This window comes from Amblyomma mixtum, chromosome 5 (assembly GCF_055824585.1).
Source record: "Amblyomma mixtum isolate Tamu chromosome 5, ASM5582458v1, whole genome shotgun sequence".
Lineage (NCBI taxonomy): Eukaryota > Metazoa > Arthropoda > Arachnida > Ixodida > Ixodidae > Amblyomma > Amblyomma mixtum.
Genome location: NC_143016.1, coordinates 195454694 through 195469759, shown reverse-complemented (window position 1 = coordinate 195469759; position 15066 = coordinate 195454694). Strand labels below are relative to the sequence as shown.

Sequence of the window (15066 nt, the reverse complement as noted above, 5' to 3'; positions counted from 1 at the left end):
CTCGACAGGGGGCAACAGACCACCGGTGTGTTCACTCTTCCGTCCTGTCTGAGCAGCTGTGCTTTTTGCCCTTCCTTGGCAGGGGGCAACAGACCACCGGTGTGTTCTCTGTTCCGTCCTGTCTGAGCAGCTGTGCTTTTTGCCCTTCCTCAGAAGGGGGCAACAGACCACCGGTGTGTTCTCTCTTCCGCCCTGTCTGAGCAGCTGTGCTTTTTGCCCTTCCTCGGCAGGGGGCAACAGACCACCGGTGTGTTCTCTCTTCCGCCCTGTCTGAGCAGCTGTGCTTTTTGCCCTTCCTCGGCAGGGGGCAACAGACCACCGGTGTGTTCTCTCTTCCGTCCTGTCTGAGCAGCTGTGCTTTTTGCCCTTCCTCGGCAGGGGGCAACAGACCACCGGTGTGTTCTCTGTTCCATCCTGTCTGAGCAGCTGTGCTTTCTGCCCTTCCTCGGCAGGGGGCAACAGACCACCGGTGTGTTCTCTCTTCCGTCCTGTCTTAGCAGCTGTGCTTTTTGCCCTTCCTCGGCAGGGGTCAACAGACCACCGGTGTGTTCTCTCTTCCGTCCTGTCTTAGCAGCAGTGCTTTTTGCCCTTCCTCGGCAGGGGGCAACAGACCACCAATGTGTTCTCTCTTCCGTCCTGTCTGAGCAGCTGTGCTTTTTGCCCTTTCTCGGCTGGGGGCAACAGACCACATCAACATACCACCTTACTACTGTCTGAGAAGCTGTGCTTTCTGCCCTTCCTCGGCAGGGGGCAACAAACTACCGGTGTGTTCTCTGTTCTGTCCTGTCTGAGCAGCTGTGCTTTTTGCGCTTCCTCGGCAGGGGGCAACAGACCACCGGTGTGTTCTCTCTTCCGTCCTGTCTGAGCAGCTGTGCTTATTGCCCTTCCTCGGCAGGGGGCAACAGACCACCGGTGTGTTCTCTCTTCCGTCCTGTCTGAGCAGCTGTGCTTATGGCCCTTCCTCGGCAGGGGGCAACAGACCACCGGTGTGTTCTCTCTTCCGTCCTGTCTGAGCAGCTGTGCTTATTGCCCTTCCTCGGCAGGGGGCAACAGACCACCGGTGTGTTCTCTCTTCCGTCCTGTCTGAGCAGCTGTGCTTTTTACCCTTCCTCGGCAGGGGCCAACAGACCACATCAACATACCACCTTACTACTGTGCTTTCTCTCTCTGTTCTCTGTTCTGTCCTGCCTGAGCAGCTGTGCTTTTTGCTCTTTCTCGGCTGGGGGCAACAGACCACATCAACAGACCACCTTACTACAGTCTGAGAAGCTGTGCTTTTTGCCCATCCTCGGCAGGGGGCAACAGACCACCGGTGTGTTCTCTGTTCTGTCCTTCCTGCCTGAGCAGCTGTGCTTTTTGCCCTTTCTCGGCTGGAGGCAACAGACCACATCAACAGACCACCTTACTACTGTCTGAGAAGCTGTGCTTTTTGCCCTTCCTTGGCAGGGGGCAACAGACCACCGTGTGTTCTCTGTTCTGTCCTGCCTGAGCAGCTGTGTTTTTTGCCCCTTCTCGACTGGGGGCAACAGACCGCATCAACAGACCACCTTACTACTGTCTGAGAAGCTGTGCTTTTTGCCCTTCCTCGGCTGGGGGCAACAGACCAACGGTGTGTTCTCTTTTTGGTCCTGTCTGAGCAGCTGTGCATTTTGCCCTTCCTCGGCAGGGGGCAACAGACCACCGGTGTGTTCTCTTTTTTTTTGTCCTGTCTGAGCAGCTGTGCTTATGCCCTTTCTCGGCAGGGGGCAACAGACCACCGGTGTGTTCTCTTTTCTGTCCTGTCTGAGCAGCTGTGCTTATTGCCCTTCCTCGGCAGGGGGCAACAGACCACCGGTGTATTCTCTTTTCTGTCCTGTCTGAGCAGCTGTGGTTTTTGCCCTTCCTCGGCAGGGGGCAACAGACCACCGGTGTGTTCTCTTTTCTGTCCTGTCTGAGCAGCTGTGCTTATTGCCCTTCCTCGGCAGGGACCACCGGTGTGTTCTCTTTTCTGTCCTGTCTGAGCAGCTGTGCTTATTGCCCTTCCTCGGCAGGGGGCAACAGACCACCGGTGTGTTCTCTCTTCCGTCCTGTCTGAGCAGCTGTGCTTATTGCCCTTCCTCAGCAGGGGGCAACAGACCACCGGTGTGTTCTCTCTTCCGTCCTGTCTGAGCAGCTGTGCTTATTGCCCTTCCTCGGCAGGGGGCAACAGAGCACCGGTGTGTTCTCTCTTCCGTCCTGTCTGAGCAGCTGTGCTTATTGCCCTTCCTCGGCAGGGGCCAACAGACCACCGGTGTGTTCTCTCTTCCGTCCTGTCTGAGCAGCTGTGCTTATTGCCCTTCCTCGGCAGGAGGCAACAGACCACTGGTGTGTTCTCTCTTCCGTCCTGTCTGAGCAGCTGTGCTTATTGCCCTTCCTCGGCAGGGGGCAACAGACCACCGGTGTGTTCTCTCTTCCATCCTGTCTGAGCAGCTGTGCTTATTGCCCTTCCTCGGCAGGGGGCAACAGACCACCGATGTGTTCTCTGTTCCGTCCTGTCTGAGCAGCTGTGCTTTTTGCCCTTCCTTGGCAGGGGCCAACAGACCACCGGTGTGTTCTCTCTTCCGTCCTGTCTGAGCAGCTGTGCTTATTGCCCTTCCTCGGCAGGGGGCAACAGGCCATTCAGGTGATTGGGTGTTTGAACAGTCACGTGATGGGGTGTTTGAACAGCACATGGAACATCCAATCATAGAAGAGAAAAAAGGAGAGAGAACATACCCACCCACTGGTTGAGACAATATTGAGACAGAATGAATGAAATGCTTCGACAGATGTGTAGTCAACCACATTTTTTGGCAGTTTGTTCTACACAGATATGCCATGAGGAAAGAAAGAGTGTTAGTTTGACATCTGACTTCACGCATCTCACAATGTATGGACATAAAATTGGGCCAGTACCAGTCCTGCTGAAGTAGAGGCAGTAAAACATTTCTGCTTTACTGAGCAGTCACAGCGTTCAGCTCCTCATGTGGGAGGCATAATTTAATGTCCGCTGGCAGTGAACTGGGCAGGGTACACACACAGGGATCAGACCCGTGTCCTTAACACCAAGTGCATGCTCCCTGTGTTGTTGGGGACTCGAAGCAGTTTCCTGGGGGACGCTGTCGAATTGCAGAAGCTACAGACCAAATGTTCAATGTTCTCGCGTGCACCACGCATTGAGCACAGCGGGCTGCTGGAGAATCCAATTTTGTGGAGGAAACAGTTTGTGCACAAAACATCCAGGTTACCTAGGTTGCATGGCACGTGGAAGTTGCTAGTTGGATCAGTGCAAAGTGTAGGGGATTACACTACAGAGAGGGACTGTGGCCCCCTGGTAGCAGCAACCACAGGTGTCCATCACTTCAAGAGAGAGGAATGAGTGTCATGTGCCAACTTAACTGCCCCATCGGCACGGTCGTTGCCTGCAATGCTGCGGTGAGCAGGTAACCACTGCCACACAATGCTATGAATGGGCGATGATGCGAAGTTGGTTCATATCAGTGATGGGCTCCCCCTGCACGCTTCCACCCCCATTCACTTCAAAGCGGGGGGCAATCCATACTTTTCTTTAGGGGCATCACCTGCTTGAATGGGCTGGCGGGTGGTTTTTCAAATGCAGTTCTGTTGTTGATAAGTGTGTGTTTTGCTGCCAGACAATTGGCATCATAACCAGAAGGAAATTAATTTTTACTTAGTGCAATAATTGGGTGGCGCGGTCCTTAGAAGTTGTACGCAGGTGGAGATGAAAAATAGCGCCTGTCGTATTCGCACCAGTTGTAGGTAAGAAGAAGAAGAAGAAGAAGAAGAGGGCGCAAGTGTAGCTCTGATCGAGTGTTTTGTGCAGATTACCTTTCCAAGCACATGCAAATGACGAACACCTTTTTATTACTTTTACAATCTTTCTGTAATTGAGTTAAAAGTTGAGTGGGCCATACTGTAACAGCACAAAGGCGAGAGACCAAGAAAGGTGCAAGACAGCACAGCACTAACAGCTGAATCCGTTATTTGGATGTAGTAGATGTTTTTATAGGCTGCAGATGAAAATGAGCAGAAGCAGCCCCACACAGGAAAAGAGTATGAAGGGACCGAGCTCTCCTCTGATGTGCTCTCTCTCCCTCTCTCTTGCAGGAGGCCAGGCAGCAGAGGAGGAGTCTCCCCCCCTGCTGCCGGGCGTGTGTGGCCTGCGCAACCTGGGCAACACGTGCTTCATGAATGCGGGCCTCCAGTGCCTGCTTAGCCATGGCCCCCTGGTGGCCCACCTGCTGCTGCTGGGGGAGGAGGGAGGGGGGCTGCTCACCCAGCAGCTGGTGCAGCTGCTGCGCCAGGCATGGAGCGGCCGCCACGCGTGCCTGCGGCCGGCCCCCTTCCGGGAGGCCCTGGTCCAGGCCTGCCCCCAGTTTGGGGATTGCCGACAGGTGAGCAGCTGCAGTCGTCCTGGGGTCACTGCGCATCCAGCTGGCCGGGAGCTTCCGTGCCGGCTACACGCAGGCATTTACTCGTACGCGCCATGTGTCCCCAACCCATGGCGCAGAGTCACAGCCATGACAGGTTCGGACGAAATAGGCAACGGCAGAGCACGCTACGAAATAGTTCATTGTCCTAACACCAGGTAAAGCACACTGCAGAAGAATGTTCTATCCGATAAAAATCGAGGTACAGCAGCTCACCAAGTCGTTGACCAGCATTCGGTTGTCCGGGGGTCGTGGGGACGATGGGGTCCAACGGGGCAGCTCCCAGGAGGACTGCGGCAAGAGGCAGCGTTCCCGCCGCGAGCTCCTCCTTTTAACCCCTCGGGCATTCCTCACTTGTGGCAACCGGTTGCATCCAAGGAAAGGCATTCACCCCTTCCCTAAGACACCGATGGGTTTTCGTGACGTGACATCATTGTTGGGAACTGGGAGAGTAGCTGGAGTCCCTTCTCTCAACTTTCCTGGTGGCGTGCGCGCTCATCTCGTGACTCTGATGCGTTTGCCTCTGGCGCGGGCACGATGGAGGGTACCAGTGTATCCCACAGAGTTAATGGAGAATACCTTAGTAATCTGCAATTCACTGATAACGTTGCCCTGCTAAGTCACTCAGAGGATGAATCCAGGTTCTTCCATTCTTCTGTGGCGATGGAAAGGAAAGGTTTGCTTAAGGTGGTAGATGAAGCGTGTAGAACTTTATATACTGAAGGAGTTAAAAAGTGGCAGGATGAGCGTTGCAAGGCGTGTAACAAATGTTCAAGAAGTGCAGCAAAGTTGAAATATTATTTGCGCAAAACACAAAAGATCATTTCACCGTGGTAACACTGAGCCGAGATGCATACTGAGAAATTATGAAGTGTGCTGTCCGTTCTTGGATGGCTTCGCGTGAATCGATCAAGTATGCCTGGTGAGGGTTCCATACTGCTGAAGTGCATTCCCTATGTTTCATGCGCTAATTGTCTGATGGGTGGAGGTCACATAGCAAGTCATGTTCAGATATGGCCAAAGTGTTGTGGAGTGGTGGTGATCGATGAGGTCATGCAAACCAGCTGCACAGGGTTGGGAGATGAATGTTTGTCATTTCGTGACCAGTTGATGACAGGGGTGTGGTGTGCAGCACGACTGCCAGGAGTTCCTGACCCTGCTGCTGGACGTGCTGCATGAGCAGACCAACAGCTGCCACTCCTCATCACCAGGGGGCAGCAGTGGTTCAGCATCGGCCATCTGGTGAGCAGGACTGAAACTAAGCCATGGCTTGTGCTTGGAGCTTGTTGAGGCCACCAGGTCGGGGCTGTGGCTCAGTGGTGGCATACTTGTACACACATACTTATACAGAAAGAGCATTGACTCACAGTTGCGGAAAAGAACTAGAAAACTAACCAGTAAGTATGCCGTACTCGAGGACGGAGAAAGAAAGAGCATTAAACGACAGGTTAAAAACGCGGAAGTTGAAAATTGGATTAATTCAATGCAAAAGAAGCATAGTGTAGAACTATATCGATTCTGGAAAAGGCAGATCAGGAAGGTATTGTTCTATGATAACTCAAGAGACAGTGCCCTACTCTTTGAAGCTAGGTCAGGGTGTCTTAGACCGCGCAGCTACAAAAAAAAAAATTCAACGAAGATGATGACACATGTGCAGTGTGTGGTAGATCTCTGGAAACAATTGAACACCTTATACTCAAATGTGACGGTATCCATCCAGATGTCGATGCAGGCACAGTCACTCTTTCTGAGGCCCTAGGGTTTAAAGATAACAATGGTCATGTAAATAAATCTGCAGTGAAAGTCAGCAAAAAGCGATTGACGGATTGGTGGCTGAAAAGAAGAGAGGTGACATCAGGTTAGAAGGGTAGGAAACCGTAGTGAAAGAGGATGGTGAATCTTAATGAGAATTGACAACACAGTTGAACAGAAAGGAAGAAAAAAAAGCATAGCATGGTGGCAATGGCCACCACCCCGTTTTAAAGGGGGCGCTCCTATCCATCCATCCATCCGTCCATCAAAATGGTGTCGGGTTCGAAAGCACATGGTTTTATGCTGTGGCACCAGCAGTGCTGCTTTTTTGTTCTTCCTGGGATACTCTTCAGGTCGTCTTCGGGGCTGCGTGCGCTGCTGTGTGTCAGATGCTTCTTCCCTCACGCACACTGTTTGCTCTTTCAGTCTCAGTCATGGCACGACACCCCACAATAAAGAAGTCGTACGGATGTACCTGCGTAGCCCAGGGGTAGCGTTTCTGACTCACAACACACGGATCAGGGGTTCGATTCCCAACTGATTACCCCAATTTTCTTTGCAGCGCAGTTCATTTACTTATGATGTCCTTATAATGTTTGAGAGAGGGCAGGTAGATGGTTTATTGATAGGGGAAAGCCTCAGGGTGGTTGCCATCGTTTCGCCAAGAGGACCGGTTTGTGATCTTCTGATGACTTTTCAATTCCAGTGCTCCACATGTGACTTGGCCACCTTTTCGACCAATGCACAGTTTCTCGGCACAACGCTGATTTCCCACTGGATGGGACACTGTGGCTTTGAGACGGAAGACGGTGGTCCAGAAAAATGCACAGCTTGTGTGTGGTGTCCAGTTCAGTGTCCTTATCTTCCCCGAGCAGTCTTCCAGTTGCCACATAAGGGAACTGTGTGTTGCCTGGCAGTGGTGGCCAGGAGCAGCAGGCCAGCACGAGTGGCAGCAGCAGCAGCAGTCAGCCGGCTGAGCCGTGCCAGCAGAGCAAGTACCTGGAGGCCGAGGAGAGCGCAGTGGTCGGGGAGGAGGAGCAGCAGCCCACTGCCAAGCGTCGGCGGACTCACAAGGTGGGTGGCCTGCTTCTCCCTGCTGGGCACCACCAGAGGAGTGCATGCAGGCCTTGTGGAGGGTAGTGAAAAGATTGGAACAGCCTGGAAAGATTGGTGTGCAAGTTGGGCCCATTCCGGTTTTGCCTCCGTTACCTTCAGTGCCAACTTTTTTTGTTTCTTGAGATATTTTCAGGCTAGTCCCTGCAGGGTGGCATCTGCAGCATGCAGACGTTGGTGAGTGCGACACGACAGGTTCCTGAGAGCATCCCCTGCTGGGGATGATGGTGAGCGGTGTGCCACCACAGACCTGAACATCCGATCTTGGCCGTACGTGGCATCGCCGTGTCCGGGGAAAAGGGGATCCTGGTGGTTGAGCCGATGCCGAGCGTTTGGACCCTTAAGGCCCCTCGGCGGAGGCAACACACCACTTTGGCCCCAGCTTCCTGTAGACGACACCTCCGGCCTGACCCGACCGGGGGAAATCGGCAGTCACCTTTTCCTGTCCTCCCCTTCATCTGTCGCTTTCCTATTTCTTTCTGGCAACTCTCCTGTCTCCTCCTGTTTTCTTAGTTTTTTCACTTTTCCTAGGTGGCTAGGATTATTGACCTTATGTGGCCGACCACCCTGGGTTGCGCCATATTTGGTTATAGTTGGGGTGTACAGCTGGCGTGGGCAGGGCTTGTTTTTCAAGCTCCTGTCCCATCCCCTCGTTGGCTTCCGTGCTGGGCAGCTGGCACCATGACCGAAAAACTACATTTTTTTATGGCTCACATGGTAAAGCTGATTGTGCCGCGAGTGGCTTTTGTTGTGTCCGGTATGTTGTTATATCCGGTATTTTTTGTACCGTATAAATGCGTGTAAGGGCTGCACCTTTTTCTTTCAGATTCATGGGCCAGTTTTTGGGGTGCAATCCATATACGAGATGTGCGAAATTTTTTTTTTCATGTAAATACACAGCAATCAGGGATTGAGCGGAATTATCCTACGTTCAGTCGTCACTCGCAGAGTCTTCTGACTCTGGGCTGGTGCTGTGCTCTGGTGCAGGCTCACCCCACAAGAAGTCGTGCAGCATGTCCGCTGTCAACGCGTAGCCGTTGTTCCGCACTTCCATCACATAGCTACAGTGTGCTAGACATAGCAGAGCAGCTCTTTTTCTAGTCTGGGAAATTGCACGGCTTGCCTTGAAAAGTGCGCTTTTTGCAGTTTGTGTTCCTCAGTGCATCCTTTTGGTAGTGCCACCCTCGGACGTACTACTTCTCATCCATGCACAATTGCCTGCCCGCCACACGGTTGCCGAGAGCAAACTCCCTTCCAGCTACGTGGCTGGTACTTGCCCATCGTGCTAGAACTGCAGTGCTCGGTGGCAGCACACGAACACCCCAACTCCCGTGCCTTTGACAGCTGGAAAAAGCTGGAGCTAGTGATGTTGATGTCGATATGGATAGCAAGAGCTCACAGCAGAGGAAAAGGTTGATGATGATGCTGATGATGATGATTCGCGGCCTCAGGTGCTATCTGTGGACAGCACCTGGAAGCTCCTGTCCGCATGCGTGGCCTCTGCAATCAAGCACACCGTTGCTCGCAACCGGTGCTGATCGCGGAGACCATGGAGCATGCATTTCGAAGGCTATTCCTGCGTACATCCTGGAAAGTTTGGGTGCGGCCCTTACACGGATCTTTTTTTTTTATTGTTATTTCCTTCGGGAAAAAACAGTGCGGCCCTTACGCAGGTTTATATGGTAAGTGCGTTTGACTGTACTTCGCTATTTCGAATGCTGAACATTCAGACCAAATTGAATATAAAATACTTTACTCTTGAATATTTGCACAGGCCTGGTAATTATGCGACTTTGAATTACCAGATATCTATAGCGGATGCATACAGCTGCCGTAGCCCTCCACAAAGTCAGCAATAAAAGTGCACTAAGAAAGAGTGTCAGGCAGGGAGACACTATATCACCAATGATTTTCACCGTTTGCTTAGAAGAGGTATTCAGAGGCTTGGATTGGGAACAGCTGGGGATAAGAGTTAGCCTTGGATAAGAGTGAGTTGACTTAGCCTTGCTAAGTCACTCAGGGGACGAACAGCAAAAGATGATCAATAAGTTAGACAGGCAGAGCAGTAATGTGGGTCCAAAAATTAACATGCAGAAAACCAAAGTACTGCTCAACAGTCTAGCAAGAGAACAGCAGTTTGCAATTGGTGGCAAGGTGCTGGAAGTATAGTAAGAAAATATTGTCACCGACAAATGCAGCAGAAAAGCGGGAAGCACAGCGTTTCCTAGGACGAAGCCCGCCGAACCGCCGAGTTCATGCAGAACAAAGACGACGTGCGGCCACGCGCTGGGAGCCAAGGTTCGGCCACCAGGTGGCGCCGGCAGAGTGCCAGCAGTGTGGCATTGCCCCCCTCTTTCAAGAGGCATCGACCGGATGCCGCACGGGCGGAAAAAAAAATAATGAAGGGAAGGCGGAAAGTGAACGGCGCGAGTGTCTGCGTCAAAAGGGGCTAACGGGAGTAATACGGCTTCAGTCACGCCACGTGGACTACTTCGGACGTCGGTTGTCGTGAGGACTGGACAGTTCCTTGAGGGAGCACCTCGTAGGTCACCGCGCTGAGGCGGTGTAACACCTGGTAGGGACCGAAGTAACGGCGAAGAAGCTTCTCGGAGCGCCCTCGCAAACGGATCGGGCTCCACACCCAGACTTGGTCACCGGGGGTGTAAAGCACCTCCCTGCGGCGGAGGTTGTAACGCTCGGCGTCGCGTTGTTGTTGGCGCCGGATTCGCTGTCGAGCCACATGGCGAGCGGCTTCGGCGTGACAAACAAAGTGGTCCGCTACGAAAGAAGAGGGAGCAGGATCCGGAAGAAGCATGGCGTCCAGCATGGTCAAGGCTTCGCGACCGTGCACCAAATGGAACGGAATGAAGCGTGTCGTTTCGTGTAGAGCAGTGTTGTAAGCGAACGTGATGTAAGGCAGTATCCGGTCCCAGTTCCCATGGTCATCGTCTACATACATCGAAATCATGTCGGCAGTTGTCTTGTTAAGCTGCTCAGTCAGTCCGTTCGTTTGCGGATGGTAAGCTGTAGTCCTTCGATGGCTGGTGCCACTGAGTCGAAGTACCTCGCTCGTAAGTGCCGACGTGAAGGCGGTGCCCCTGTCAGTTAATACGACTGTAGGGGCTCTGTGACGAAGTACAGTGTTGGGAATGAAGAAATGTGCAACTTCGGCTGCGGTACCACGGGGAAGGGCCTTGGTCTCACAGTAGCGGCTAAGATAGTCAGTGGCAACAGCAATATACCGGTTACCCATGGAAGACGCCGGAAATGGGCCGAGTAAGTCCATGCCAACCTGTTAAAATGGGAGGCGTGGGGGATCGATCGGCTGCAGGAGCCCGGCTGGTTTAGTCGGCGGCGTCTTCCGGCGCTGGCACTCACGACAGGTTCGGATGTAGCGGTGGACAACTGCAGCAAGCCTGGGCCAGTAGTACTTGTGACGTATGCGCGCCAACGTGCGGGAAAATCCGAGGTGTCCCGAAGGAAGGTCGTCGTGGCACGCACGCAGAACTTCGTCACGAAGCGCTGTAGGTACGGCAAGCAGATAGGCAGTGTCCGTTGGGCCGTAATTCTTTTTATAGAGGACACCATCGCGCAAGCAAAACGATGACAGCCCGCGCTTGAAGATTCGAGGAGGAGATGGAGCGGTTCCTTCGAGATACTCGATGAGAGGAAGCAGTTCGGCGTCGGCCCTCTGTTGGCGGGCAAGGGTGGACGCGGTGACAGCACCGAGAAAAGCGGAATCGTCATCGGACTCGCCCGTGGGGCAGGGAATAGGAGCGCGGGATAGACAGTCAGCATCGCTGTGTTTCTGGCCGGACTTGTACACGATGGTGACATCAAATTCTTGTAGCCAAAGGCTCCATCGAGCAAGCCACCCCGAGGGATCTTTCAGATTCGCCAGCCAACACAGGGAATGATGATCGCTCACAACCCGAAATGGGCGGCCATACAGGTACGGACGAAATTTCTTAACGGCCCACAGCACAGCCAGACATTCCTTCTCCGTGGTGGAATAGTTGACTTCGGAACGGGACAAAGTGCGACTGGCGTAAGCAATCACGCGTTCTAGACCATCCTGCCACTGAACAAGGATCGCACCGAGACCAACGTTACTGGCATCAGTATGTAGTTCCGTGTCGGCTTCCTCGTCGAAGTGACCAAGTACAGGCGTACGTTGGAGACGGGACTTGAGTTCCGTGAAGGCTCTTTCCTGGTCCTGCCCCCACAAGAAGGGTTCAGCGTCTTTCGTCAGGCGGGTCAGAGGCTCAGCTAGCTTGGAGAAATTATGAACGAACCGGCGATAGTACGCGCAGAGGCCCAAGAAACGACGCAGGCTCCGTTTGTCTGTGGGCTTGGGGAAGGCAGCTACGGCGGCCGTCTTTTCGGGGTCTGGACTAACGCCTCGAGCGCTGACAATGTGACCAAGAAACTTCAGCTGGTGAAACGCGAAGTGACATTTCTCTGGCTTGAGAGAGAGACCAGCGGAACGTATGGCCTTGAAAACAGCACGCAAACGTTTCAGGTGCTCATCGAACGTGTCGGAGAAGATCACGACATCGTCGAGATATACGAGGCACGACTGCCACTTCAGTCCAGATAGCACGGTGTCCATCATTCGTTGGAATGTGGCAGGGGCCGAGCACAAGCCAAAAGGGAGCACCTTAAACTCGTATAAACCGTCAGGGGTAATAAAGGCGGTCTTCTCTCGGTCGCGTTCGTCGACCTCTATTTGCCAATACCCACTGCGGAGGTCAAGAGACGAAAAATAGGTGGCATGGCGCAGGTGGTCTAGAGGGTCATCAATGCGTGGCAGAGGGTACACATCCTTTTTCGTGACGTTATTGAGGCGCCTGTAATCCACGCAGAACCTGAGGGTGCCATCTTTCTTCGTGACGAGGACAACAGGTGATGCCCAGGGGCTCGTGGACGGTTGTATGACGTCGTCCTGGAGCGTTTGTGTAACTTGGCGGCGGATGGCGTCGCGTTCTTTTGAAGATACCCGATAAGGGCGCTGACATATTGGTCTTTGGTCATCAGCAACGACAATTCGGTGCTTTGTAAGCGGCGTCTGTCGCACCTTGGAAGTTGATGCAAAACAATCGCGGAAGGAATAGATGAGGTTTTCTACGCAGCATTTCTGACTGGCCAAGAGGTGCGGGTTGACGTCGGTCGGGATGGCTGTAGCTGTCGCCTCGTCGTGGTCTGACGTCGTGGACAAAGAGCACTGCCTGGTACACTCTCCGAGCTCGTGAAAATAAGCGACGACCTCTGTTTTCGTGAGATGTTGCGGTTCACGGGTAAAGTTCGTAACTAAGATGTCGGTGCGACCGTTGGTAAGATCTACTAGGCCTCGAGCTACACAAACTTGCCGAGCGAGTAGCAGCGACATGTTCGCTTCAGCGATGCCAAGGATGCCGGTGCTGCCATTACACTCGACTGTGACGAACTTGCTGGCTCGCGGAGGGATCGTTACATGGTCGTCACATAGGCGCAACATTACTCTGCAGGGCTCGCTGTGGGTGTCAACGGTTCGCTGGGCGGAAAAAGATACCATGAGTTCCCGAAGGTCGATGACCGCACCATACTCTTGAAGAAAATCCATGCCCAGAATGAGGTCTTTAGAACAGTCACGTAAGACGGCAAAGGAGCCAGTGAAAGTAAGACCCCGGATCTGGATGCGGCAGGTGCAGGTGCCGATCGGCGTCACTACATGGCCACTGGCGGTGCGAATCACGAGTCCACACCAAGGCGTCAGAACCTTACGGAGAGTCGTGGCGAGTTGACTGCTCATCACAGAAAAATCAGCGCCAGTATCGACGAGTGTGGTCACTTGATAACTGTCGGCGGTTGCAAAAATTTCAGATTAAACTAATCGTTCGCAGCACGTCGGTGAGGTCGTCGGAGAGGTCGTTGGATCAGGTCGCCACCCCCCGGCACGGGCGTCGAATTGTCGGGTGGAGGCTGTTGACTCTGTACAGTGGCGGCGGCCCTACCCCCGGAGGACGTCGTCTTCAGTTTTCCCGGCGAGGGGACGTGCGTCTGAACTGACCAGATGTTGAGGGCCGACTGGGCGAAGCAAAGCGCCTAGGGGATGGCGATCGCGATTGGCGCTGCTGCGAGGCCGGGGGCAGCACGTGAGCGGCGAGGTACTCGTCGATGTCCTGCGGTCTTTCACCATAGCGAGGTCGAGGCGCGTCGGGCGGGAATCCTCTCAAACCCATACGCCGGTACGGGCAATGCCGCAGAATATGGCCAGGCTGCCCGCAGTGGTAGCAGAGCGGGCGGTCGTTGGGCGTGCGCCACACGTGCGCTTTGCTGATAAGAGGGCGCAGGTTCTGCTGCTGCTCGACGGGGCGCACGTAACGGTGGGATGTTCGAGGTCTGGCAACGAGGCGAAACTCTTGCGGCATGGGGGCAGGTCGGCGCAGGGCATCGCTGTAGGACATGACGTGTGGCTCCGGTAGTGGTGCTGGTGGTGGCTGCACCACTCGCTGACTCGTGACGATTTCGTCACGGATGACGTCGTCCCCTGTAGAAGGTATGCTTGCCGACGGAGCATCCATGCGGAGGTATCGCAGTTCTTCGCGGACAATGCTCCGTACAAGCTCTCGCAGCGTCTCATCCCCGGGGCCTGGCAAGGGCGCGAAGTATTGAGTGGCCGCTACATTTGCCTGACGGCCGTATTGGGCGCTGCGTTCCAGCAACGAACGTTCCATGGAGGTAGCTTCCTTGGTGAAGGCAGCGACGGTTAGCGGAGGGTCGCGCATGAGGCCAGCAAACAGCTGCTCCTTCACCCCACGCATAAGGTGCCGCACCTTTGTAGCTTCTGGCATGGTAGGGTCGGCCCGATTGAAGAGGCGTGTCATGTCCTCTATAAACATGGCCACGCTCTCGTTGGACTGCTGTGACCTGGAGCGAAGGGCAATTTCAGCGTTTTCCTTCCATTGGCTCGAGCTGAATGTGGCGAGCAACTCACGGCGAAAAGCTGCCCAGTTGGAAAAGGACGCCTCGTGGTTCTCAAACCACGTTTTCGCCGAGTCGAGCAGTGCGAAATATACATTCAGCAGCTTCCGCTCGTCGTCCCACTGGTTGAATGCAGCCACACGGTCAAAATTGGCCAACCAGTCTTCTACATCCTCAAACCGGTCGTCGTGGAAGGATGGTGGTGACCGAGGTGCGAGAAGGACGCACGGCGGGGCACTGCCGGAGGACTGACCTGTCTGGCTGCCAGTGGTCCACGTCATCGCTCTCACAGGCCTTGTTAGTGGCTCGAACTCGGGTTGCAGGCCTCGCAGGCGACGGCTCGTTTTGTGGACGGGTGTGGCGTCCGCGGGTCGGGGAGAAGCGTCACGGCTGTCGTCGGGGTCAGCGTACATGGGATGGTACCCAGCACGGCTCCACCAAATGTCACCGACAAACGCAGCAGAAAAGCGGGAAGCACAGCGTTTCCTAGGACGAAGCCCGCCGAACCGCCGAGCTCATGCAGAACAAAGACGACGTGCGGCCACGCGCTGGGAGCCAAGGTTCGGCCACCAGGTGGTGCCGGCAGAGTGCCAGCAGTGTGGCAATATGTCTGTTTAGGGCAGGTAGTGACAGCTGATCCGGACTACGAGAGTGAAGTAGCTAGAATAATGGGGTGGAGCGCATAGGGCAGGTTATCTCAGATCATGAATGGCAGTTTACCAATATCCCTCAAGAGAAAAGTATACAAGAGCTGCATCTTGCTGGTACTCACATATGGAGCACAAATGTG

At 54.1% G+C, this 15066-nt stretch overlaps 2 protein-coding genes across 7 annotated transcripts in view; one reads left to right on the top strand and one right to left on the bottom strand.

Moving 5' to 3' along the window:
• LOC149345339 (uncharacterized) overlaps nt 1–15066 on the top strand; it is a 154996-nt gene that overhangs the window by 21946 nt on the left and 117984 nt on the right. For all 6 annotated transcript variants that reach the window (XR_016283273.1, XM_089546591.1, XM_089546589.1 and 3 more), the window contains 3 exons: nt 4126–4412; nt 5581–5690; nt 7118–7274. Coding sequence is in view for 5 of the 6 variants with exons in the window: in XM_089546591.1 (XP_089402717.1) it covers nt 4126–4412; nt 5581–5690; nt 7118–7274 (554 nt within the window). In the remaining variant the exon portion in view is untranslated. The remainder of the gene's footprint in view (nt 1–4125; nt 4413–5580; nt 5691–7117; nt 7275–15066) is intronic.
• Nucleotides 13325–14873, bottom strand: LOC149345342 (uncharacterized). The gene has a single exon (XM_089542826.1). It carries the CDS (start codon nt 14687–14689, stop codon nt 13325–13327), a length of 1365 nt encoding a protein of 454 aa, XP_089398952.1. The 5' UTR covers nt 14690–14873.

Excerpts from the sequence above, each read along its gene's own strand:
- LOC149345342 (XM_089542826.1), bottom strand. The coding sequence starts at position 14,689 with ATGTACGCTGACCCCGACGACAGCCGTGACGCTTCTCCCCGACCCGCG.